This window comes from Rhinatrema bivittatum, chromosome 4, assembly GCF_901001135.1.
Source record: "Rhinatrema bivittatum chromosome 4, aRhiBiv1.1, whole genome shotgun sequence".
NCBI lineage: Eukaryota > Metazoa > Chordata > Amphibia > Gymnophiona > Rhinatrematidae > Rhinatrema > Rhinatrema bivittatum.
The window spans coordinates 167,976,199-168,003,059 of record NC_042618.1 but is presented as its reverse complement, the minus strand read 5'-3'; the positions used below and the strand labels follow the sequence as shown (position 1 = coordinate 168,003,059).

At 49.2% G+C, this 26,861-nt stretch overlaps 1 protein-coding gene across 2 annotated transcripts in view; it reads right to left on the bottom strand.

Annotated features, from left to right (window-relative positions):
• The window catches only part of CCDC40 (coiled-coil domain containing 40), a 131,964-nt gene that overhangs the window by 47,932 nt on the left and 57,171 nt on the right, over positions 1-26,861 (bottom strand). For both annotated transcript variants that reach the window (XM_029599178.1, XM_029599179.1), the window contains exons 9-13: positions 16,547-16,668; positions 14,832-15,075; positions 8,481-8,663; positions 7,291-7,536; positions 6,372-6,585 (exon numbers count right to left, since the gene is read on the bottom strand). In XM_029599178.1, the coding sequence (XP_029455038.1) occupies positions 6,372-6,585; positions 7,291-7,536; positions 8,481-8,663; positions 14,832-15,075; positions 16,547-16,668 (1,009 nt within the window). The remainder of the gene's footprint in view (positions 1-6,371; positions 6,586-7,290; positions 7,537-8,480; positions 8,664-14,831; positions 15,076-16,546; positions 16,669-26,861) is intronic.

Here is a 26,861-nt window from a genome sequence, read left to right as displayed (position 1 = left end):
ACATTTCGCCAGGTGTTCGATGAATCAGGAAGACTGGCTACCGCTTCATCTGAACTACTTAATCTACGCCAAGGTTCCCATACGTTGGCTGATTTTGCCATTGAATTTCGGACACTGGCCTCCGAGGTAGGATGGCAATTGGACTGCCTGAGGGGCATTTTTCTTGAAGGCTTATCTCCCCGCATCAAGGACGAACTTGCGGGTAGAGATCTTCCTGAGGATCTAGATTCATTGATCGACCTGGCAGGCCGTATTGATCGACGAATCCAACAGAGGGCCAAAGAAACAAGTTCCTCTCGTCGAATGTTTTCCTTGGCTCCCAATTTCTCCAGTCCTTTGGTGACTCCCGGCACGGCTGAAGTTCCAACAGAGACAAAGGAAGAACCCATGCAGTTGGGAAGGAGTCGGTTAACGGTTGAGGAGAAAATACATCGAAGAAGGCTGGGGTTGTGCCTATACTGCGGCAACCGAGGACACCTTCTTGCGCAGTGTCCCGAGCGCCCGGGAAACTACCGATCCTAGGTGTCTCGGAGGGGCAGACCCTAGGGAGTAATCTTGCTTCTCAATTTGTGGTACCTGTGACCCTTCAATGTGACTCGGGGCCTTTTACCACCCAGGCCCTGGTTGATTCCGGAGCCAGAGGAAACTTCATTCTGGCAGAACTGGTCCATCAATTACAGATTCCGACTTGTCCTTGTAAGACACCACTATTTATTTCTTCCATCCGTGGCGAGAACCTGCCTGGCCGGATTACCTCCTGCACTACACCTTTACTCCTTCTCACCGGAGTGTTGCACCAAGAGAAAATTTCTTTTTTTGTCCTGGAAAAGGCCATCCACCCAGTGGTACTGGGTCTGCCCTGGTTACAACAACATTCCCCTACCATTGATTGGGGGACTCTCCAAATTGCTGCATGGGGTCCAGACTGCCACAGGACTTGTATTCAATGGACACTTCAACCTGCAATCCCAGTCACCACCACTAAGATAACTATATCACCCCAATACTCCGAGTTTGGGGACATTTTTTCTAAAGAAAAGGCAGAGATTCTACCCTCTCATCGAAGGTTCGATTGTGTGATCGACTTACTTCCTGACGCCATTCCTCCTAGGGGGCAGATTTATCCACTCTCGGGTCCTGAGTCTCAGGCCATGGCAGATTACATCAAGGAGAATCTCGCACGAGAATTCATTCGTCCTTCCACATCCCCGGCAGGAGCGGGACTTTTCTTCGTACCCAAGAAAGACGGGTCATTAAGACCATGTATAGACTACAGGGGTCTTAACGCCATCACTCGTAAGGATCGTTACCCCCTTCCTCTGATACCTGAATTACTTGACCAATTGCACGATGCCAAAATTTTCTCAAAATTGGACTTGCGTGGAGCATATAACTTGGTTCGAATCAAACCAGGGGATGAGTGGAAGACCGCTTTTAATACTCGTAATGGCCACTATGAATACCTCGTCATGCCTTTTGGATTATGTAACGCACCTGCGGTTTTTCAGAACCTTATGAACGAAGTTTTTCGGGACATGCTATATAAACAAGTGATTGTTTACCTTGATGATATCCTCGTCTACTCTAAAGATCTGAACACACATCGCAAAGATGTTCAATTAGTCCTACAAAGTTTAAGGGAGAACCAGCTGATTGTGAAACTTGAGAAGTGTCTCTTCGAGAAACAATCTATACCTTTCTTAGGATTTATTATATCCACCACTGGCTTTCAGATGGACCCGGAGAAGGTGGCCAGTACTCGTGACTGGCCACAACCCAGGGGACTTCGAGCCATACAGCGGTTTCTTGGATTTTCCAATTTTTACCGGAACTTTATTCCAAATTATTCACATATTATAGCCCCGATTACCGCTTTGACCAGGAAGGGGGCAGATACTAAGAACTGGTCTCAGGAGGCTATACAAGCATTTAAGGATATCAAGATGGCCTTTTTACAAGAACCATGTATCCGTCATCCGAATCCCAGACGTCCGTTTATCGTTGAGGTGGATGCATCCGAGGTAGCTGTTGGTGCTGTCCTCAGTCAGTATTCAGACCGAGGGGCATTAATTCCTTGTTCTTTTTTTTCTTGTAAATTTTCTCCCGCGGAGAAGAACTATGGAATCGGTGACAAGGAATTGCTGGCTGTCAAAATGGCCTTAGAAGAATGGAGACAGTGGCTAGAGGGGGCGCAACACACCATCACAATTTTCACCGACCACAAGAATTTGGAATATCTTAACAGAGCTCAGCAGCTCAACCCTCGCCAAGCCCACTGGTCATTATTCTTCTCGCGTTTTGACTTCATCCTCCGGTATCGTCCAGCGGCTAAGAATGGTCGGGCGGATACCCTTTCCAGATCCCTCGAGGTCGAAGATTCACCAGAGACTCTTAACCACATTATTGATCCCGCCAAAATTTTGCTAGCGGTCACTGAGACAGTACCTCCCGGGAAAACTGTAGTACCTCTCAGACTACGCGCCAAAGTACTTTCATGGGCACATGACTCGCTGTCTGCGGGACATCCCGGGAGAGCACGAACCTGGGAATTATTTGCCCGCTACTACTGGTGGCCCCAGATGAAGGGGGATGTACGAGCTTATGTTTCCTCTTGTCCTAAGTGTGCTCAGCAGAAGCCATTACCTGGTCGACCCTGGGGCCTCCTCCAACCCCTTCCACCCCCTCAAGAGCCATGGACCCACATTTCCACGGACTTCATAGTCGATTTGCCTACTTCTGGGGGGTATCAGGTAATCTGGGTCGTTGTCAACCGTTTCTCTAAGATGGTCCACTTTACGCCCTTACCTAAATTGCCCTCTGCTCCTGAATTGGCGGACCTTTTCACCTTGCATATTTTTAGACTCCATGGACTTCCTCTTCACATCACTTCTGACAGAGGACCTCAGTTCACAGCTAAATTCTGGAACGCGCTTTGTAAGAAGTTCGGCATCCAATTGGACTTTACCACTGCTTTCCATCCGCAGGGGAATGGTCAGGCAGAACGGGTCAATAGAGGGTTAAAATTATTCTTACGTCTTTTTGTGAACCATCGTCAGGATGATTGGGCCAATCTTCTACCCTGGGCCGAATTCTCTCATAACTCTCATGTACATTCTGCCACTGGGCAATCTCCTTTCCATATTGTTTTTGGTAAACAACCTCGACCTCCACTACCTCTATCACTTACGGTAGCTTCACCAGCAGCTCAACTCTCGGCGCAGTGACTCCATGAACTTTGGGAAGCCACCAACGCTCGTCTTCGCAGGGCAGCCGAGGCCGCGAAACGGATGTCTGACAAGCATCGCCGCCCCGCTCCGCAATTTCTTACGGGAGATCGGGTTTGGCTTTCCACCCGTCATTTGCGCCTCCGGATTCCGTCCATGCAACTGGCTCCCAGATACATCGGACCCTTCCTTATCAGTAGACGCCTGGGTCCGGTATCTTATCAACTACGTCTTCCTACCTGTCTTCGGATCCACAATTCTTTTCACGTTTCTCTACTTAAGCCCCTGACTTCCTCTCCTTTCCATAAGACTCCGTGTCAAACTCCTGCCGTCGAGTCAGCTGAGGAGGCCATCTATCAAGTACGGGAGATTCTGGACATTCGGCGCCACCATAGACGATGGGAGTACTTGATCGCTTGGGAGGGCTTTGGTCCTGAGGAAAACTCATGGGAACCAGCAGCAAATATATTGGATAAATCCTTGCTTCATCATTTTCACCTTACGCATCCTGAGAAACCAGGCCCGTCCAGGAGGGGGCGTAAGAGGGGGGGTACTGTTGTGAACCCCGATCGCGTTTGCATGCGATCGGGCTCCCCTACCTCCTCCAGCCAGGTCGGCTCGGGTCCCTCTCCCGGCGGTCTGAAGCGCAAGGGCCGCGGCAGCAAGATGGCCTCGCTCCGAGGAGCAGCATAGTCAGGCCCGCGGTTAGCCCCGCCTCTTAAAGGGGCCGGGACACGACGTAGGGGCCGGCCCCAAGAAGACGTCAGCAAAGGAGGGATATTTAAATCCCCTGCAGTGAAGGACTGATTGCCTTCACAACAGGTCTAGTGGTTGTTTTGTTCCTGGTGCTGCGGTTTCCTGTTTGACTCCTGCTTGCCTTGACCCTGCTTTGCCTGCTGCCTGCCCGGACCTCGGATTGGACTTGACCGTGCTTTGCCTGCTGCCTGCTCGGACCTTGGATTGGACTTGACCCTGCTTGCCTGCTGCCTGCCCGGACCCCGGATTGGACCTGACCCTGCTTTGCCCGCTGCCTGCCCGGACCTCGGATTGGACTTGATCCTGCTTTGCCTGCTGCCTGCCCGGACCTCGGATTGGACTTGACCCTGCTTGCCTGCTGCCTGCCCGGACCTCGGATTGGACTTGACCCTGCTTTGCCTGCTGCCTACCCGGACCCCGGATTGGACCTGACCCTGCTTTGCCTGCTGCCTGCCCGGACCTCGGATTGGACTTGACCCTGCCTAGCCAGCTGCCTGCCTGGACCTCGGATTGGACATTGACCCCTGCCTGGAACCAGGACGCTGTCTGGTTGTACTTGGCCTGTACCCTGTTCTCGCTGAAGCCCAGCTTAGGGTACTGAGGGGTTACGATACTGGGACTTCCACCTTCCAGAGACGAAAGGCACCTCGATTCCTCAGGTGGGTGACTTTTACTCTGGGTCAAGGGTCCACAAACATAACAGCCTCAGTGACAGAACCGTGGGATCGGATGGCTCTTCGGTTGGCTACCGGCCCCAAATAGGCTCCCTCCTCCCCCCGTAGCACAATTGGAAAATAACGTGGCCGAATGAAGCCGTGAGCAGCTGCCACCACAGGCCCATCAAACTTTGGCTCGCTCCAAACTCAGCGCCATTAGGGAGCACATGCAGCGTGGTCTGCTGGCCTACCGCACCAAACTTCCACAGCTGTGGCGCGAGTCAACTCAGTGACTGCCCAGAAATCAAAGTGGCACCACTCACCAACTTCTTGCAGCAGCCTGCAATGCCTTAGGCTGGCAGGTCCTATCTGCAAACTCCCTTCTTTTTTTTTTTTTTTTTTTTAAAGACACAGATGAAAAAAACTGAAGAAAGGATTTATTTCCCTGCTGCTGGTAGTTGACTAAAGATTTGCGGAAAGAGGAAACCACGACCCCTGGCTTTCCTACCCCTGGATACTGCGGGCTAAAGCCGAACAGGGATTGCCACCCCCTCACTTGCCCAGCTCAACCTGAAGGACGGCACATGAAGGAACCTAACACCTCAGGGAGCATCTCTTCTAATCTTTTCCTAATTTCTTCTCCTTCTCTAATCTCCTTTTTTTTTTTTTTTTTTGCTAAACTACAGGTCTGTATCTCTACCATCTGCTGGAGACAGAGAAATACTGAGGGATTGCAGGTGGTGCTCTTGGCAGGGCCGGCGCATCCTAACAGGTGAACTAGGTGGTCGCCTAGGGCACCAGCCATTTAGAGGGCGGCAAAGAGCAGCTATGTGGGGGCCGCAAGCGAAGCCCATCTCAATCATGGCTGAGAGGAGTAGAAACTCAGTGGGCTGCGAGTGGCAGAAACTCAGCAGGCTGTGAGAGGTACCCATCCTGCTCATGGCCAAGAAATGCAGACACTCGATAGGTTGCGAGCAGCGCCCATCCTGCTCGCGGCTGAGAGAAGCAGAGTCTCAGCGGACCATGAGTGGTGCCTCTGTTTGTGTGTGTTTGTGAGTGAGAAGGATTGTGTGTGTACGAGAGAGCAATTTTGGCTCCCCCTTTCCAATGTGGGGAGCCCATAAAAGGTATTTTGTCATTTTTATCAATTAAAATTTTTTATTCAATTTAGATTAATCTGCACTTTTTTGGTGACACATTTTTTACGTTTCATTATATTTTTTATGCGATTTTATTTTCCTAGAGTCATCAAAATTTTCTTATATATTTTTTCTGATTTTCACAGGGGTTCCCCCTGAAGAAGCCGGCATCGTTGAAACAAGAGCCTTGTCAGGGATTTGAAATCATACCCAGGACAAACGCCACACTGTTTCAGTTCTAAATTTATTTTATTTTTTTGAATTAAGACATCAGACATTTGGTTTATACATTTTCTACATACTATCATAGCTAGTATTTATGAGCCTGTGGGTATTCTACATTCCTTTTGAGGCAATTATTTTAACATGATAAGGTATTGTGACTTTCATCCTTTAAATATAAAAATTTTCATAATTTTTGTAAACTTATCTTAGATGGACTGTGTTATATGAGACATATATATAGACAAAAATATATATATATCCATGGTGATATCAGGTGAGGAGGTTTGATTGTGTACCCATGCCAGCTTTCTTTGCTGGGGATGTACAGAATACTTCCTGTTGGAAGGAGATAAAATAAGAGACACACTCACTCTCAAGACGGATTTTCTGCTGTTGCCGAATGCTCAGTTCCTTCTTTGATATCTCCACAGAGGCCTCCTGTTCCTCTCGCTCTTGAGTCAACTTCACCAGCTCATTCTGTAGACGCAGCCAGTACTGCTGCACAGCGATGATCTCGGAGCTGCATTCCTCAATGTCTTTACTTAAATTCTTGATCTGGAGTTCTAGGGGTCCAACTGCTTTCCCCTGAAAAAGTAAGAGCACACTAAAGGGACAGATGCTGAGCTCATTCTATTAGTGTTTCAGTGCCAGCTGGATCAGAAAACAACATGCAACCAAAGCCCCCCCAACTCCACCCCTAGAATACCTCTGTTCAGTTAAGGTAACCTTACATGCAAACAGTCAGCATGCGTATAAATGTATCTACACAATGGTGAGCAATTTTGTAAAAGGCCATTTCTGTAAATCAAACATGGTTAACCCACAGTTACCTTTGAAAATTAACCTCAGAGACACATTAAATACGTTGAGAAATTTCAGACAAGCTACTCTTCCCAACTTTTGTGTCTAACTGAGAGAAATGTCAGCATCAAACACTGTATCTAGTGATCTTTGAATATTCACTCCATTTTTGTGTCTAACTTTAGATGCATAACTGCATACCTTTAAAAATGTATCTGATAACGAGATAAAGGACAATATTTAAGCAGTAACACTTAAGATGACATACAACCCCTGCAAAATGTTAGCTACTTTAAAATGATATACTCCTGTCTCATGAGGGCAATAGAGAACTTACTCCAAAGAAAGCAATGTCCAGTGATAGGTAGCCTACCCCACTGTGGGCAGTAGCCAAATCAGTGCAAAGAAGTTTACTCCAGCGTGGGCATTAGCCAGTTAGTGCAAGAGAGCCTACCCCAATATGAACAATAGTTACTTTAAGAAACCTACTCCTGCAAGGGTCGTGGCCATATCAATCTTCTTGGTGAGAAGATTGATGGCATTCTGTTTATGCTGAATGATAATCATGCGCTTCGCAATCTCGTTCTCGCTGCAAGAGATCAGTTCATGTATGGATTGGACCTCCTGATCCAGCTGTGACAGTGTCTTTTGAAGCATGCTCATTCTGGAGTTGGTATAGTTTATCTCCAGAGACACCTGAGCCATGTCATTCTCTACTTTGGAAAACTCCAACTCCTAAAGGGGAGAAAAGCAGAAAGAAAATGTTTTCCTTCTAGTACCAACTGTCCAGTTGTATACACATCACACAGGTCGTTTTGTCCTTGAACCCGAGCTAAGATCTGGCACCATAAGCCTTCATTCTCAATTATCCTGAGATGTTGCCCCTATTTCATATTATCTCAACTCTCACTTAGCCCAGTCATTGCAGCGAAAGTCCTTAGCCAGGGGCCATGTACAAAAGATCCTTCCAGAACCTTGTAATTGTGGGCATTAAATCCAGCCACTAGATATTACCATTGCACAAAGGCTGGGACTCCCTCCCCTCACTGGCTGCAAATGCTGCCTTGGAAGCATGCACAATCCCAACTGGCCCATGGAGCAGAGGACCTGACCCGGGAACTGAACCATGAAATCACCAGAATGACCCCCACTATGCAGGCTTCTATTACACTTATTTTATTAGATTTTTGAGTCGCTTTACTTTTGACAAATCAAAGCAATCTACATGTTAAAACAGTATAATTAATATAGCACAAATAAAGTAACATACAATAAAACAAAATGAGTAAAACAAATATAGAAATGCATACATAAGAAACATAAAACCAACCTAATTTTGCTAAAAAGAAGTCAAAACTTAATGGTAAAATAATAATATAAATTAAAACAACTAGCAACAATATATGCAGAGAAGGATAACACATTCAATGAACTTTAATAAGAATAGCTAATAAGCTCTGAAAACAGAGGTAGCAATGTCTGCAGAGTAGTTAAACCACCATATCTGGCAGGCCAGTTCTTTATAAGGAAGAGTGAAGCTCAGATCCTTTCCACTGCACTCTGCAGTTCCTTGTCCTAGATGTTACTTTGCTGGATATTGTTCTTCTTTTGTCTATACATGTTATTGTAGAAATGCAACTTGTTAATAATCAATAGTTTTACCCTTTGGAATTGGTTACCTGCTCAAACTTTCGCTTGCGAAGTTTCTCAGTCAATAGAAAGGCGTACTTGACTGCTTTATTAGATGTCATCTTCTCCTGCAACCTCTCCAGTATCTGGTTCTTCAGTGCCATTTTGATTTGTGACTCTTCTTCAGTCTGTTTGCGGATGATTGATAGTTCATTCCAGCATAAAGACCGATCCTGAAAGAAAACCAGCACAAAGCAAATAAGAAAATTATTCCTTACCTGCTAATTTTCGTTCCTGTAGTACCAGGGGGTGGGTTATGTCCCCCGTCCAGCAGATGGAGTCAGAACAGACTTCGAAGGGTGTTAGCATATAAGCCAGTGCACCCTCTGCAGGAGCTCAGTATAAAGTATATCAAAGCTCAACAACAGAACACTGAAGAAGCAGAATGGATCAAGTGTACTTAACCATTACAGGTACTAAACAACAAATTAAAAATGTAAACCAACGTGCGGCAAGAACTGCCAACTTGCAAGGAGCTGTGGACACAGACGTGAAGGACAAAAAAGGCACAGCATTCTTCAGAGGGAAGAGAACAATCCGAGCAGGAAAACCCAAGAACTCAAAGAACCAGAGAGGTGGGCGTCTGGACTGATCCTTGGTACTACAGGAACGAAGCAGGTAAGGAATAATTTTCTTTTCCCTGTACGTACCAGGATCAGTCCAGACGGTGGGATGTACCCAAGCTTCCCTACTCCGGGTGGGCCCCTGAAAGCCCTGCTCGGAGGACCTGGTCGCCAAAGTGTCCAGAGTCTGGCGACGCCAGGTGTAGACGATAATGTCTCGTGAAAGTGTGCAGCGATTTCCAAGTTGCCGCTCGACAGATCTCCTGAGAGGAAACAGACCGCACCTCTGCCCAGGAGGCTGCTTGCGAACGAATAGAATGAGCTATGACGCCCCGAGGGGGAATCCTCCCCGCTCCGATGTAGGATGACGAAATGGCATCCTTTAGCCAACTCGCAATCGTCGTCTTTGAGGCCTGGGAGCCTTTCCTCGGGCCCGACCAGAGCACAAACAAATGATCGGAGACCCGGAAGTCGTTAGTGACCTCCAAGTAGCGGAGCAACGTGCGCTTGACATCTAGAAGACTGAGAGATCTTGACTCGTTAGGTGAGAAGGACGGAAGCTCGACCGTCTGGTTCAAGTGGAAGGCCGATACTACCTTGGGCAAGAAGGAAGGAACAGTGCAGAAGGAGACTCCCAAGTCCGTGAATCGGAGATAAGGTTCCCTACAGGATAATGCTTGAAGTTCCGAGATGCGACGAGCGGAGCAGATGGCCACGAGAAAGACTGCCTTGAGAGTGAGATCCTTGAGAGTTGCATGGTGCTGAGGCTCGAAAGGAGGCCCCGACAGCGTTCGAAGAACCAAGTTGAGACTCCAGGAGGGGCACGGATCCCTCACCGGAGGCTGCAAGTGCTTAATCCCCTTGAGGAACCGGGCGATGTCAGGCTGGAGCAGGAGAGAAGGATGCTCTCCATACTGTATGAGCGAACCAAGGGTGGCCACCTGGACTCGCAAGAATTATAGGCAAGCCCCTTATCCAGGCCGTCCTGGAGGACCTGCAGGATCTGAGAGACTGATGCCTTCGTGGGACGAGTGCCATGATTGGAACACCACATCTCAAAAACCTTCCAGACTCGCACATAAGCGACTGAAGTAGACGTCTTCCGAGCCTTCAGCAGAGTCAAGACTACCGCCTCAGGGTATCCTCTGTGCCTGAGGTGGCACCGCTCAAAAGCCAGGCCGCAAGACAAAAGCGTTCTGCCTGCTCGAAAAATACCAGGCCCTGGTGGAGCAGACGAGGAAGATGTCCCAGCCGAAGCGGACCGTCGATCGCTAGCTGTAGAAGATCCGCAAACCAGGGTCGACGGGGCCACTCTGGAGCCACCAGGAGAACAGGCCCCTGATGACGTTCTATTCTCCGTGGGATTTTGCCCACCAGCGGCCAGGGAGGGAAGACGTAGAGAAGAAGATGGCGAGGCCATGGCAGGACTAAGGCATCTATCCCTTCTGCACCGTGCTCTCTTCTGCGGCTGAAGAAGCGGGGGACCTTGGCGTTGAGGCGATGTCACCATCAGGTCCAAGTGAGGCGACCCCCACCAATGGACAGAAGCTGCATCGCTTCGTCAGAGAGAGACCATTCTCCTGGGTCTAGCTGTTGTCGACTCAGGTAGTCTGCCTGAATGTTGTCTACCCCCACGATATGAGAAGCCGCAAGGCATGCTAGATGAATCTCTGCCCACTCCATCAGACGCGCCGTCTCGAGCGATACGTGTCGACTCCTCGTGCCTCCCTGGCGATTAATGTACGCTACAGTGGTGGCGTTGTCCGAGAGTATCCTTACCTCCCGATTCCGCACCAGCGGAAGGAAATGTAGGAGCGCCAAACGCACTACTCTAGTTTCCAGGTGATTGATCGGCCACAACGCCCGTGCCTTTGTCCATGTCCCCTGCACCGAGCTCCGTTCGCATACTGCCCCCCATCTGGAGAGACTGGCATCGGTGGTGACCATCACCCAGTTGGGAACCTCGAGGGAGACGCCTCGGGCTAGATGCCTCGGATCCAACCACCACCGCAGGCTGACCCTGGCAACCTGCGGGAGAGGGAGCACCATCTGATAATCCTGCGAGACTGGTTTCCAGCGAGAAAGCAGAGCCGCCTGAAGAGGACGGAGGTGCGCGAAAGCCCAGAGCACGAGGTCGATGGTGGAGGCCATGACGCCCAGGAGCTGAAGATAGTCCCAGGAGGTGGGTGTTGGTAATGCAGTAAAATGTCGTATGTGGTCCCGTAAGGATTGGGCCTTGTCCGGACGTAAGAAGACCTTGCCCTGATGCGTATCGAACCGCGCTCCCAAGAAGTCCAAGTGCTGGGAAGGGACAAGGGAACTCTTGGCGAAATTCACGACCCAGCCCAGGGAACGGAGAAGTTGAACCACCCTGGCGACCGCCGACTGTCCTTGGACAAATGACTTCGCCCGTATCAGCCAGTCATCTAAGTAGGGGTGGACGAGAATGCCCTCTCTCCTCAGGGGTGCTGTCACTACCACCATGACCTTCATGAACGTTCGAGGGGCGGTCGCCAGCCCGAAGGGGAGAGCCTGGAACTGAAAGTGTTGATCCAGGATCTTGAAACTGAGAAACCGTGGGTGAGTCGGGAGAATGGGTATGTGGAGATAGGCCTCTGTCAAATCTAGAGAGGCGAGGAACTCCCCTTGATGCACTGCCGCGATGACTGAGCGTAGTGTCTCCATGTGGAACCGGAGGACCCGGAGAAACATGTTGACCTCCTTGAGGTCCAGAATTGGGTGGTAGGAGCCGTCCTTTTTGGGCACGACGAAGTAGATGGAATAATGGCCCGAGCCCACCTCGCCGAAGGGGACGGGAGAAATGGCCCCTATATTCTGCAATCGGTCCAAAGTCTGTTGTACCGCCCGTCTCTTGAGGTCCGACCCACAGGGGGAAAAGAGGAACCTGTCCCTCGGGGGGCAAACAAACTCCAAGGCGTAGCCGTTCCTTAGGATATCCAGGACCCACTGGTCTGAGGTGATGTGAGCCCGCTCCTCGTAGAAGTGCGAGAGTCGACCCCCGATCCTGGGGGTGGAGGAGTGGGCGAGCCTGGCATCATTGAGTGGATTTGGGGGGGTTCCCCTGACCTGACCCCTCCCGAGTGGGTCTGCGCCCACGAAAGGACCGGGGCCAGGACTGAGATCTGGAAGAGGGCGTCCGTGGTCCCGTCTGCCTGTAACTCCGGTAGTGACGCTGGGCCCTGGCCCGTGTCCGAGAAGCGGTAAAAGACCGGCCGGTACACTGTCTGTCCTCAGGCAAGCGGTGGACCGCGTTCTCCCCCAAGGACTTGATGATCTAGTCTAGATCCTCACCAAAAAGGAACTTGCACTTGAAGGGGAGAGAGCCCAGGCTGGACTTGGAAGACGCATCTGCCGCCCAGTTACGGAGCCACAGGAGACGTCTCGCCGTGACTACCGAAACCATGGACCTTGCCAGTACCCTGAGCAGGTCATACAAGGCATCTGCCCCGTATGCTATGGCAGACTCCAAACGATCAGCCTGGGCGGCTTCCTCGGGCAGCAGGTCTTGTGAAGTAAGAAGTTGCTGAACCCAGCGAAGACTTGCCCTCTGCGCGAGAGAGCTACACATGGCCGCGCGCATACTTAGAGCAAAGACTTCAAAAACTCTCTTAAAATTTCCAACTTGCGGTCCTGGGTGTCCCGCAGCGCAGTGCCGCCCGTAACCGGGATAGTTGTCCTCTTAGTGACCGCCGACACTGCTGAGTCCACCTTCAGTACCTTGATTAACTCCAGGAAATCCTCCGGGAGGGGATACAGCTTTTCCATCGCTCTGCCGACCTTCAAAGAGGATTCAGGAGTGTTCCATTCCCTAGCCAGGAGCTGCAAAAAGGAGGAATGCGTAGGGAACGCCCGGGACAGCGGACGCAAGGCGGCCAGGACTGGATCCCCCTTCTTGGAAGACGAAGAGACGACTGGGGCAACTGGCGCCTGTGGGTCTGGAGGAGGATCCAGGTCCAGTTCCTCGAGGACGAAGAGACGACTGGGGCAACCGGTGCCTGTGGGTCTGGAGGAGGATCCAGTTCCCAACTCCTCCCTCCGGAAGATGCGGAGCACTCGCGGGTCATCACTATCTGGCTGAGCGCCTGAAGGAGCAGTGTCCGGAAGGACAGGGGGATCACCCCCCCGATCCAGGTAGGCGCCTGCCCCTCCAGGGGCAAAATGGACCTTGGAGGCCCCTTGGGGAATCCCAGATACCGCATCCACTAAGTCAGGGGTGCCCTGCGGCGCAGCCATGAAGCGAGGTGTTTTTGCGGGGGGTGGACCCGGAGGCGGCACACTGGGGGCCTCCAACCGCTGTAAATATGCGTTGTGCATAAGCACAATGAAGTCCGGCGAAAAAAATCGGCATGCCGGCGGGGGGGGGGGGGGGGGGGGCCGAAAACGGAGGCAGCTGAGGAGACCTGGCCAGGGAGGGTCTTTAACGGCGACAAAATCGGGGGAGAGGCACCCCAAGAATCTCTTCCCTCCTCCTCTGACACTGGAGAATCGCCTTGCTGCGAATCCAAAATGGCTGCCGTTCCCGCCAAAGGCGGCGAAGGGGCCGGCCCGCGCCGCCCGGGCCGCGCTGAGGGGGAAAAGAAAATGTGCTGACCGGCTCCAAGGTGCCTTCCCCGCTGGGGAGGCACCTTGCACAAATCCCCTCGCGCAAAATCCTCGACCCCGGCTCGCCACAGGCCGAACACCGGGATGGCTGAGGCATGATGGACGCCGAGGGAGGAGATGAAAGGCCGCCGAGTGGGGCCCGAGAAGACAGAGAGGTGCCATGGGGGGGCCAAAAACAAGCCTGCACTGCCTGTAAACGCCCCGGACGGCAGCAGGGGAATCACCCCTCCCTGCTGCAGCGGCCCCGGGAAAATTTTCGTCTCGGGGCCGTGGGGCAGTCTTCGGCACCGCGTGGAAAGGCTGGCACCACCAGCTTCCACCTATTCCGCCAGAGAAAGGAAGCCGCTGACTGAAAAACAAACCTAAAAAGGAGACCAGAACAGAAGGAAATGAACAAACTTACCCCCAGAGGCCAGAGAAGGAGGAGGAGAGAGAAAGAGGCAGCTCAGCCTGCAAGCCACGCCTCCCCAAAAATTGGACACCTACTTTTTTTTTTTTTTAAACTAACGACCCAAACTGCAATAGAAGTAAAAAGGAAAGAGAAGAAATGAGAGAACTTAATCCCTGAATACACTGGGGAAGCAACGGGTTCCCCTACTCTCATCTGCTGGAGTCAGAAAGATACTGAGCTCCTGCAGAGGGTGCACTGGCTTATATGCTAACACCCTTCGAAGTCTGTTCTGACTCCATCTGCTGGACGGGGGACGTAGCCCACCGTCTGGACTGATCCTGGTACGTACAGGGAAAAGGACGCTTCCTTCAGCATAAAGCAAGCTGCAGCTTCCCACAGCAAAGAGACAAAACGAGAGGCTTATAAAGTCTTCAAGAAAATTGTCTTCTTCTGGCTCAGGGGTCCAGTGGTGTTCCAGGAGACATGACAATATAGGTCCTGGGTGCAGAGGGCTGTCAGAATCCTATTATAGATGGATGGGAATGGAGGGGTTACTGAAAGGGAGGCACAACTGTAGATATCTTTTACCTCCCACACAGATGTCAGATCCCCTAGATGAATGCAGGGGTTCTGATGGGAGATGAGATTCTCAGTCCTAGCCTAAGGGAAGATGAGATCTGCCTTTTCTGCCATGTTAAAGATTTCAATTATCTTGTACTGCATAGACACTTTCACCCTCTGTCTCGTACAGCACATCCTCTTACTATGATGACTTTGTTCAGGGCATGCTCCGTCTCATGCAGCGTGCGTGTGTATGTGCTGTATTCTACTTTCAGAGCCTCTTGTTTGTTCAGACATTGTGTAAGTAGCTTCTTGTTCATCTGGACTTCATTCTCAGCACGATTCAAGATAACGGCAAGATGTTCATTTTTCTCTTCCTCCTTCATGGCAGACAGCTTGTAGCCTTCAATTTCTGCTTCCATAGTCCGCAGCTGATGCTGAGCCTCACTGTGGAAGCAGAGGAAAATAAAAAGAGACTCTCCATGTATTCTGAGAGTCTATCAAACAGGTGTAAATAAATGGTTTCAAATTGTGGTATGTTCACAATACAGTACTGTGTGAAAACTTTTGTGTGTGTCAATTGGACTTTGTTGTGCAGTTTTATTACAGCTGTGGCACCAATTCATCCAGGATAGAGAACAGCTTATTCAGCATAATGTCTCCTAGGGTTTGAATATCTTAAATTCCTTGCAAGTTGAAATTTCTTATCAACTGATAATTTCCTTTCCTTGAATACAGTCAGAACAGTCCAGACCAATGGGTTATGTATGCAAACCAGCAAATCAACAGGCTTACTGATGTCACTACTTATATATATCCGTTCTGATACCAGACTGTCAGTATTTCTGTAACAAGCTAACTATGGACAACTTTAACATAATCCACAATTTAAGCATATTAACTTTTTTTTAAACCAGTGGACCTCTAGAAAATCAGGAAGAAGGAAGTAGAAAGGAAAACAGTTTCCAAACTGTAGAATCACTCACCTGCAGTGAAGCATAGACATTTGCTGAGCTTCCTAATTCCGCTTACTTGCCTACAAAAACATCTTCTGAAATGCAGAAAGTGAATGAAGACAATAAAGATTTCAGCACCATAAGGAGGGTCCTGGACTGGTTTGACCATATTCAAGGAAAGGAAATTATCAGGTAAAAAATAATTTCACCTTCCTCTTCATCCAATCAGTCCAGTCCAGACAAATGGGATGTACCCAAGCTACTCCTTTACAGGCCAGGATGCTGCCCAAGCCCCTGGCAAAACTGCCAATGCAAAAGCCTCCTCTCTAGCCCTTTCACCTCTGGAGTTCCTGTCCCTGTGTCCTTTTTTATTTTCTAGGGACCAGGCTTAAATGAGGGCGTGAGGAGTAGCCTTTCACCTCAGGAGTTCCAAGAAGCCTCTTCTGTTCAGCCTACCATCTGCTGGAGACAGAGAATACTGGCACCTTGGTGTCAGAACGGATGCATATGAGGAGTGACATCAACAAATCTATTGCTCTCTATCTCCATTTGCTGGCTGGCATATATTACCCATTGGTCTGGACTGGTCTGACCGGATAAAGAGGAATGGTTTTTTACTTTGTTTTTACTTTAAGGCAAGAGGTGGTTGATATATACATTCGCACACATTTACTGTTACTATTATTACTTATCATTTCTGTGTCACAGCAAAGACAGTGGAAAACTTATTGATCCCTCTAGCCTGGTATAAACACGTGTACCTCCTACTGCTTCCTCATCAATTCTCCACGCCCAGGATGTACATATGTATGCCCTCCTCACTGCTTCCTCATTGAGCTCCATTGCCACAGGATGTATATTTGGATTCCCACTGCTTCATCGATTTCCCATGCTCAGGATGTATATGTGTACCCCCCACTGCTTCCATTTTGAGCCCCCCATGCCCAGGATTTTGTGCACACCTCAGTGCATCTCGAATGGTAATGAAGGCCTCATCACGCTTGCTCATCCCTATCAGGCTGCTGTTCCATTGCTGCAAAAGCTGCTTCTTCTCTAAACTGATAGCGTCAATTTCCATGCCTGCCTGTAGAAAAAAATAGAGCAGTGAGTAGCAGTTAAGAAGCCTGTCAATAGAATGACTAGATTTGCTGGCCGTGATCAGTTTCTTCAGTATACGTCTGTGTCGATTCAGGTGAATTAACTTGCATTATAAGTTTTTCTAACATGACGCACAGGGTGGCAGCACTGATCAAGAAAGACTGGAAAGTGCTTTCTATGCACCCAGTATTTGCAATGTCACCTCGTACCTCTTACAAGAAAAGCAGCAATATAAGAGATTATGTTTTTTGTGCTGCCTTATTTTCCTCATCTAATAGACTGTCTGAGCATATGGTCAATGTGATTTATGTGCATAAGTATGGCAGGGGCATATTGGTGACATTCTACTACTGCATGAAAAATTAATTGTAGGTATCAGACTGTGTCTAAATGTATGGTTTATGTGCTCCTAAGTGCATGTCCACTTATTTATGTGGGACCCACAAAGCAGGACGGTAAATGGTCAAGAAAAGCCACGGATGTGAAAAAACAAAACAAGACCTTGGAAAGAAGAAGATTTATTAATTGATTGGGCCACAATCAATTAATAAATCTTCTTCTTTCCAAGGCTCCGGTCTTGTTTTGTTTTTTCACACTTATTTATGTGGGGCACACACAGCAAGCAGTTCATGTATGACTCATAGAACACTGTAGTACTTCAATACTTTGAAGATTCAGGCAGCCATTGTGCAACATTGCCTGTCCAAGAATCATGCTTTTACTCGACTTAAATGGACTATTATTGATCAGATGCTGCCCTTATCAAGAGGTGATATTACAGCAATTCTGAATAAGAAAGAACAGTACTGGATTTATACTCTAAACAGCATGTCTCCATCAGGTTTAAATGACACTACTTATTGGCATAATTTGTGAACTATTTCAGCCTGTTTTTGAAGTGTAATGAGATGCTCTTTGTTGTAAATGGCCACTGAATGGTGAATGGTTTTCTCACTGTTATTCGTTTAAAAATGGCACCTCCATTTGTGTTTCTCTACGCAGATACCCTGAGCTGATGTGGCCATCCCTGGAACCCAGATTTTGGGATTTCAAAACAATGTGCCAGTGTTGGGCTATTTTTCTACAGTTAGGAGACTTTTTTCAGATAAGAACTTTAGGACATTTTTATTTGCAATTAAAAAAGTCTAATACATGAAGAAAGAGCAAGTTGGACTTCTGTGACCATTGATTATATTGTCAGACAATAAGAATAGACTTTGTATGTATTCAAGTGAATTTTCAAAGGCGTTAGCACGTAAATGTAACATAATATTGTAGCAGTTTTCTAAAGCCATTTACCCGCATTAAGGGGTAGATTTTCAAACCGCGCGATTTGGCGTACTTTTGCTGGCGCATCAGGCGCAAGCAAAAGTACGCGGGATTTTAGTAGATACGCGCGTAGCCGCGCGTATCCGCTAAAATCCTGGATCGGCGCGCGCAAGGCTATCAATTCCGTATAGCCGGTGCGCGCCGAGCCGCGCAGCCTACCCCCATTCCCTCCGAGGCCGCTCCGAAATCGGAGCGGCCTCGGAGGGAACTTTCTTTTGCCCTCCCCTCACGTTCCCCTCCCTTCCCCTACCTAACCCACCCGCCCGGCCCTGTCTAAACCCCCCCCCTTACCTTTGTCGGGGGATTTACGCCTCCCGGAGGGAGACGTAAATCCCCGCGCGCCAGCGGGCCACTAGCGAGCCGGGACGCGACCTGGGGGCGGGTCCGGAGGGCGCGGCCACGCCCCCGGACCGCCCCGGGCTGTAACCACGCCCCCGGGCTCGCCCCCGGAACGCTCCCGACACGCCCCGAAAACGCAGCGCGGTTCGGGCCCGCCCCCGACACGCCCCCGACACGCCCCCTCAGAAAACCCCGGGACTTACGCGAGTCCCGGGGCTCTGTGCGCGCCAGTAGGCCTATGTAAAATAGGCTCACCGGCGCGCAGGGCCCTGCTCGCCTAAATCCGCCCGGATTTGGGCGGATTTAGGCGAGCAGGGCTCTTAAAATCCGCCCCTAAGTGTATTTAATGTGGGTAAAACCTATTGACAATTTAGTGGCATATATTAAAGCAATTTGCAAAAGCCTACTTAAAAGGGTAAAGTGCATTCACACGTGTAAAACCCAGTTTTAAGCATATAAATGCTTTTGAAAAAAGGCCCATTGTGTGTAACCAGCATCTTCTTTATGATGGCCATATTTTATTTATTTATTTATTTATATTTATTTGTGTGTTTTTGTATACCGGGATACGTTGGGAACATCATCTCGGTTCACAGATAACTTAAAAATAGCATCAAGCTTTACAAAGAACAAGGAATAGAGTGAAGGTTAATAATAAAAGTAACAAAGAAATTCCAAGTAACAAAGAAATTCCAAAATTTTTCAAGTTTATTTGGTTTTCTCAGCTCTGTAACTGAGTGGGAAAGGAAAATTGGTTCTTACCTGCTAATTTTCGTTCCTGTAGTACCACGGATCAGTCCAGACTCCTGGGTTTTGCCTCCCCACCAGCAGATGGAGACAGAGAAGGTTTGACTGACTCTGCTCTATACCCTGAGATGCCACCCACAGTCTGTCAGTATTTCATTGTATCAAAGCAGAACATGATAAGATTATAATAAACCACTATCCCCCCAAACCAGGGGAAGAGAACCTCGCAACAAGAGCTATCCTGCTCATGAACCTCACACAGGGACAGAACAGGCACCAACTGTAAAACAAGTAAGAAAAACATACTCTGCAGGACCAACTAATAGGAACATGGATGAGCGGCCTCTCAATTACTATCTTAAGAAAAACAGGGCGGGACTCTGGACTGATCAGTGGTACTACAGGAATGAAAATTAGCAAGTAAGAACCAATTTTCCTTTCCCTGTATGTACCCGGATCAGTCCAGACTCCTGGGATGTACCAGAGCTCTTTTAGTGGGGGTGGGACCCCAAGAGAGCCGCTCGTATCAACCTGCGTCATCCCCTGTAGATTCTGGGCCTGGACATCCAAACGATAATGTCTGGCAAAGGTGTGTAAAGACTTCCAAGTGGCCGTCCTACAAATCTCCTGAGGCGACACCATCTGGCATTCCGCCCACGACGCAGCCTGCGAACGTGTAGAATGTGCTTGATGACCAAATGGACTCGGATGACCTTGCAACAAGAACGTAGAACCAATAGTCCTTCAACCAAGGAGCAATCATCGCCCTAGACGATTTATGTCCTCTCCTAGGACCACTCCAGAGCACGAACAGATGGTCCGACATATGAAAAGCATTCGTGACCTCCAAATAGTGTAAGAACACATGACGCACATCCAGCTTCCGCAAATCTCTGGACTGAGGATCGGAACGATCTAAGCCTGGGAATGAAGGGAGCTCCACCTACTGATTGAGATGAAAGGAGGAAACAACCTTAGGCAGGAAGGAGGGAACCATCCGAAGGAAACCCCAGACTCAATAATCCTCAAAAAGGGCTCCCTGCAAGACAACACCTGAAGCTCTGATCCCCGGAGAGCCAAGGAAATAGCCACAAGGAAAACTGTCTTCAAGGAAAGGTCCTTTAACATCGCCCTCTTCAACGGCTCAAAAGGCTCCGTACACAGTGCTCTGAGAGCGAGATTGAGGCTCCACAAAGGACAAGGGTTCCTCACTGGAGGACGCAAATGTTTCACCCCTCAGAGAAAATGCACAACGTCTGGATGTGCAGACAAGGCTACCCCTTAAATCTTACCTCGAAAGCAAGCTAGGGCTGACACTTGCACTCGTAAAGAGCTTCACGATAAGCCCTTAGTCAAGCCATCTTGTAAAAAAGATAAGATATCCGACACTAAGGCCTGAAAGGGGCTGATGTTGTGATCTAAACACCAAGACTCAAAAATCCCCCACACCCTTGTATAAGCCAGAGAAGTAGAGGATTTCCTTGATCGCAAGAGAGTAGCTACCACCGCATCCGAATATCCCTTGTTCTTCAGACGTTGCCTCTCAAAAGCCATGCTGCGAGACAAAAGTGTTCCGCCTCATCCATGTAAACAGGTCCCTGGCGTAGAAGACTGGGCAAGTCCCAAAACCTCAGAGGACCGTCTATGACCAGGTTGGCCAAATCCACGAACCACAGACGCCTCGGCCACTCCGGAGCCACCAGTATTACTTCTGATGGGTGAACCTCTATCCGTCTCAGCACCTTTCCGAGAGAGGCCACGGCAGAAACACATACAGCAGTATGTTCTTTGGCCAGGTGAGAACCAGGGCATCCACCCCTTCGGCTCCTGGCTCCCTGCGTTGGTTGAAGAATCGAGGAGCCTTGACATTAGAGTGGACTACCTGTCGCATATGATCCAGAACACCTCGGGAGAGAGCTCCTATTCACCGGGATCGAGCCTGTGGCGACTGAGAAAATCGGCCTGAACATTGTCGAGCCCTGCTATGTGTGAGGCCGCAATCCTGGCCAGGTGCTGCTCTGCCCAGCCTATCAGCTGTTGCGCCTCTCTCGAGACCAGCTGGCTCTTGGTTCCTCCCTGAAGATTGATGTAAGCCACCACCTTCGCATTGTTGGACAGGGCTAGTACAGACTTTCCTTGCAGGAGCGGCAACAAAGCCTGCAACGCTAAGCGCACCGCCCTGGTCTCCAACCGATTAATCGACCACCGGGATTCCTCTGGCGACCACTGCCCCTGTACCGACCTCTCTTGACAAACCACTCCCCAGCCTGAGAGACTGGCGTCCATCATAACTACCATCCAGTTGGGAACCTCCAGGGGCACCCCGCAGCTCAAGCTGTCTGTAAGGAGCCACCAATCAAGACTGAAATACGCCGAGTCTGGCAGAGGAAGCTGAAGATGAAAAAGTTCGGACACCGGATTCCAGAGGGAGAGTAATGCTGATTGTAGAGGTCTCATATGAGCAAACGCCCATGGGACTAACTCCAGCATGGAAGCCATTTACCCCAGGACTCGCAAATAATCGAAAACTCTGGGAGGACGTTTGGATAACAAATCTCAGACTTGCTCTTGTATCTTGCTGATTCAGTCCTTCATCAGAAACACCCTTCCCTGACGAGTGTCGAAGAGAGCTCCTAGGAACTCCAGTGACTGAGAGGGAACCAGGTGACTCTTGGCCGAACTGATTACCCAGCCGAGAGATTGCAACAGATGAAGAACCCGTTGCACCGCCGCCCTGCAGAGAGACTTTGCTCAAATCAGCCAATCATCCAGGTATGGATGAACATACAGCCCTTTTCTTCGGAGCTGAGCTGCCACCATGATCATCACCTAGGTAAATGTCCTGGGCACTGTGGCCAGACCGAAGGGCAGGGCCCAAAACTGAAAGTGCATCCCCAGGACTGAGAACCTCCGAAAATTTTGGTGGTCGGACCTGATGCCTATGTGCAAGTACGCCTCGGTTAGATCTAGAGACTCCAGGAACTCTCCCCTGTGAACTGATGCAATAACTGATCTGAGGGTCTCCATTCGAAAACGCGGACCCGAAGACATCGGTTGACTCTCTTGAGATCTAGAATGGGTCGAAAGGAGTCTTCCTTCTTGGGAACCACAAAGTAAATAGAGTAGCGTTTTTTGCGGTACTCCGCAGGAGGAACCGGACAAATTGCTCAAGGTCTAGCAGACGCTGCAGGGTGTCCTGCACCGCCCGCCGCTTCTCCATGTACGAACATGGAGAGATGAGAAAACGATCTTGTGGGCATCATACAAAATCTAACGCGTAATCTTGCTTTATGTTGAGGACCCAATGGTCGGACGTTAGTTTGACCCATTCCTCGTAAAACAGAGACAACCTGCCCTCTACCACAGAATTGAGGAATGGGTCAGTATGGCATCATTGCAAAGACTTAGGTCCTCCCAACGCCTGGGGAGCACCCGCTCTACCGAAGCGGCACCCCCAAAAGGACTGGGACCAGGATGGTTTATCTGCCCGGGGTCTGCCGAAAGGAAGAACCCGACGACTGGGAGGACCGGAATCTTCTATTCCCTCGAGATTGCGCCCTAGGAGAAAAGGAACTCTTTGCTCTAGGCTTATCCTCCGGGAACGTATGGACCTTATTTTCCCCTAAAGACTGAATCATATCATCTAGGTCCTTTCCAAAGAGGAACTTGCTTTTAAATGGCAGAGAACCCAGCTGAGCTTTAGATGAAACGCCGCGGCCCAGTTTCGAAGCCATAGCAACTGTCGAGCCGAGACCGCTGAAACCACAGACCTGGCCAAGGTTTTTAACAGATCATAAAGTGCGTCTGCACTGTAAGCCACAGACGCCTCGAGCCTCCCGGCCTGGAGGATCTCCTCCTCAGACAGTGAGGGACAACTCTGCAACTACTGGACCCAGCGGAGTCCTGCCCTCAAGGAAAAACTATTATATATGGCCGCCCATACTCCAAGCGCTGAAACCTCACAGACCTTCTTCAGCTGAACCATTAGTTTACAGTCCTGAAGGTCTTTGTGGGCCATCGCCCCCGTAACGGGAATAGTGGTCTTCTTGGTTACAGCTGACACCACTGAATCCACCTTGGGAACCCATTGGAGATCCAAGGCCTCTTCAGGCAGGGGATACAACTTGTCCATCGCCTTACTGACCTTCAGGCCCAAGTCTGGAGTATCCCACTCCTGGATCAACAAGTCCGTAACTGAAAGGTGGAACTGAAATGATTTGGCTGGACCATGGAGACCGACCATAACTGGATCAATGGAGCCTATGCAGGAGTCCTCCGGAGGGGCCTCAACCTCAATTCCTCCAAAATAGCGGGAATAAGAGGGCCCAGCTTGTCTCTTCTAACGAAACGGACCACTTTCAGATCGTCTCCATCCACCGCCTGGGAGCCAGAACCAGGATTAGACGAAAGACTCAGGTCCTCAACTACAGTTGCACCCAGAGGAGGCCGGCCCCCCAGGTCCTCCATATCCGAGGACATAAGAACATAAGAAAATGCCATTCTGGGTCAGACCAAGGGTCCATCAAGCCCAGCATCCTGTTTCCAACAGTGGCCAATCCAGGCCATAAGAACCTGGCAAGTACCCAAAAACTAAGTCTATTCCATGTTACCATGGGTTATTTTTCCCTATATGCATCACCTTGCACTTATCCACATTAAATTTCATCTGCCATTTGGATGCCCAATTTTCCAGTCTCACAAGGTCTTCCTGCAATTTATCACAATCTGCTTGTGATTTAACTACTCTGAACAATTTTGTATCATCTGCAAATCTGATTATCTCACTCGTCATATTTCTTTCCAGATCATTTATAAATATATTGAAAAGTAAGGGTCCCAATACAGATCCCTGAGGCACTTCACTGTCCACTCCCTTCCACTGAGAAAATTGTCCATTTAATCCTACTCTCTGTTTCCTGTCTTTTAGCCAGTTTGCAATCCACGAAAGGACATCGCCACCTATCCCATGACTTTTTACTTTTCCCAGAAGCCTCTCATGAGGAACTTTGTCAAACGCCTTCTGAAAATCCAAGTATACTACATCTACCGGTTCACCTTTATCCACGTTTATTAACTCCTTCAAAAAAGTGAAGCAGATTTGTGAGGCAAGACTTGCCTTGGGTAAAGCCATGCTGATTTTGTTCCATTAAACCATGTCTTTCTATATGTTCTGTGATTTTGATGTTTAGAACACGTTCCACTATTTTTCCTGGCACTGAAGTCAGGCTAACCGGTCTGTAGTTTCCCGGATCGCCCCTGGAGCCCTTTTTAAATATTGGGGTTACATTTGCTATCCTCCAGTCTTCAGTACAATGGATGATTTTAATGATAGGTTACAAATTGTTACTAATAGGTCTGAAATTACATTTTTTAGTTCCTTCAGAACTCTGGGGTGTATACCATCCAGTCCAGGTGATTTACTACTCTTCAGTTTGTCAATCAGGTCTACCACATCTTCTAGGTTCACTGTGATTTGATTAGGTCCATCTGAATCATTATCCATGAAAACCTTCTCCATTAGAGGTACATCCCCAACATCCTCTTCAGTAAACACCGAAGCAAAGAAATAATTTAATCTTTCTGCGATGGCCTTATGTTCTCTAAGTGCCCCTTTAACCCTTCAATCATCTAATGGTCCAACTGACTCCCTCACAGGCTTTCTGCTTCGGATATATTTAAAAAAGTTTTTACTGTGAGTTTTTGCCTCTATGGCCAAATTCTTTTCAAATTCTCTCTTAGTCTGTCTTATCAATGTCTTACATTTAACTTGCCAACGTTTATGCTTTATCCTATTTTCTTCTGTTGGATCCTTCTTCCAATTTTTGAATGAAGATCTTTTGGCTAAAATAGCTTCTTTCACCTCCCCTTTTAACCATGCCGGTTATCACTTTGCCTTCTTTCCACCTTTCTTAATGTGTGGAATACATCTGGACTGTGCTTCTAGAATGGTATTTTTTTTAACAATGACCATGCATCTTGGACATTTTTTACTTTTGTAGCTGCTCCTTTCAGTTTTTTTCTAACAATTCTTCTCATTTTATCAAAGTTTCCCTTTTGAAAGTTTAGCACAAGAGCCTTGGATTTGCACACTGTTCCTCTTCCAGTCATTAAATCATATTTGATCATATTATGATCACTATTGCCAAGCGGCCCCACCACCGTTACCTCTCTCACCAAGTCCTGTGCTCCACTGAGAATTAGATCTAAAATTGCTCCCTCTCTCGTTAGTTCCTGAACCAATTGCTCCATAAAGCTATCATTTATTCCACCCAGGAATGTTATCTCTCTAGCATGACCTGATGATACATTTACCCAGTCAATATTGGGGTAATTGAAGTCTCCCATTATTACTGCACTACCAATTTGGTTAGCTTCCCTAATTTCTCTTACCATTTCTGAGGAAGAAACTGGCCCTGGATGGGAGATGTTGGTTTGGAGAGGGCGCTTAGACTTAGGAGCCCCCGAAGCCTCTAATGACTTTGTACGCTTGACGGGGAGAACCCCCGAATTTCCCAACAATGGGACCGCACGGGAGCAACCGCCCCCCCCCCCCCCTCCGCTTCCTAGATGATCTCCAGGCCTTAAAAGCCTTATGCAGCAAGAGGATAAATTCTGATGAAAAGGATGAGGAGTCTGAAGACCCCTTGGAGCTCTCCTCCGCCTCCTCAACATTATCTGCCCCCGAAGCACCCCCCGCGGGGGCCATGGGCTGCTGGGATAGAGGAGGAGGGGATTCCCCTCCCCCCCATTGTGGCACGAGTTGCCACGCGAAACGTGGACAGAATGGCCTCGTTCCCGTGCTGACAGGGAACGGATCTGTGAAAGCAAGCCGCGAACGTTCAGGCCTCGCAGGCTCCCGGCGTGGCTTTGAAACGCTGCTCCCTGCTAGCAGAGAAGTGCCTTCCCCTCTGGGGAGGCAAGCTGAACGCACCCCATTGCGCGAAACGTGAACACGCACATCCCCGCAGGCTCGGTAGGCCACACCACGCGGCATCGCAGCCGAAAACAGAGCGAAATCGGGATTCAAAAACAAACCATGGCGGCAGGGGGACCTGGATCCAAGAAGGAAAGGACACTGCGAGACCGGCCAGTTTCCTTTTTTTTTTTTACAACATGGAGAGTAGTTTCCTCAGTGTGGGTCCTGTCCCTTATGATGAAAGTGAGCGGGACTCCCCAGTATCTCCTCAGTGGTGTAGGGGAGCTGCAGTAGGATCCTCGACCCCCAGCTACACTAGCCTCAGTACCAGGGGGGATGGTCCCTCAGGACTTGCCAGAACCCCTGGGAGGCTTCAGTACAGAAACTATGCTGTCCACTTTTTTTTTTTTTTTAAGGAGATAGTACCAGTAACTACCCCAACAGATCCCCGACTAAACCTTAGCTTTTTCTTTTTTTTTAGCTAAAGACTAACTACAGACTGCAGGATTTTGCACCTCCACCATCTGCTGGAGACAGAGAAATACTGACAGACTGTGGGTGGCACCTCAGGGTATAGGGCAGAGTCAGTCAAAACTTCTCTGTCTCCATCTGCTGGTTGTTACGCTGGAAGTGGACCCTTGGCCTGGTGCAGGATTGGTACAGCCCTCCGGTCGGACCTGGAGAGCGCCTGCCACCAGGAGGCGGAGCACAGGAGGAGACAGAGGCTAGCTGGAGCTTTGCCAATAGCAACCCGGGGTTCCCTCAGGTTGAGCCCTTGGTTACCCAGGCCGCCTGGTCTTAGGTGGGCCTCGCAGGGTCTTCTAGAGAGGAAGCACAGGGGAATGCCC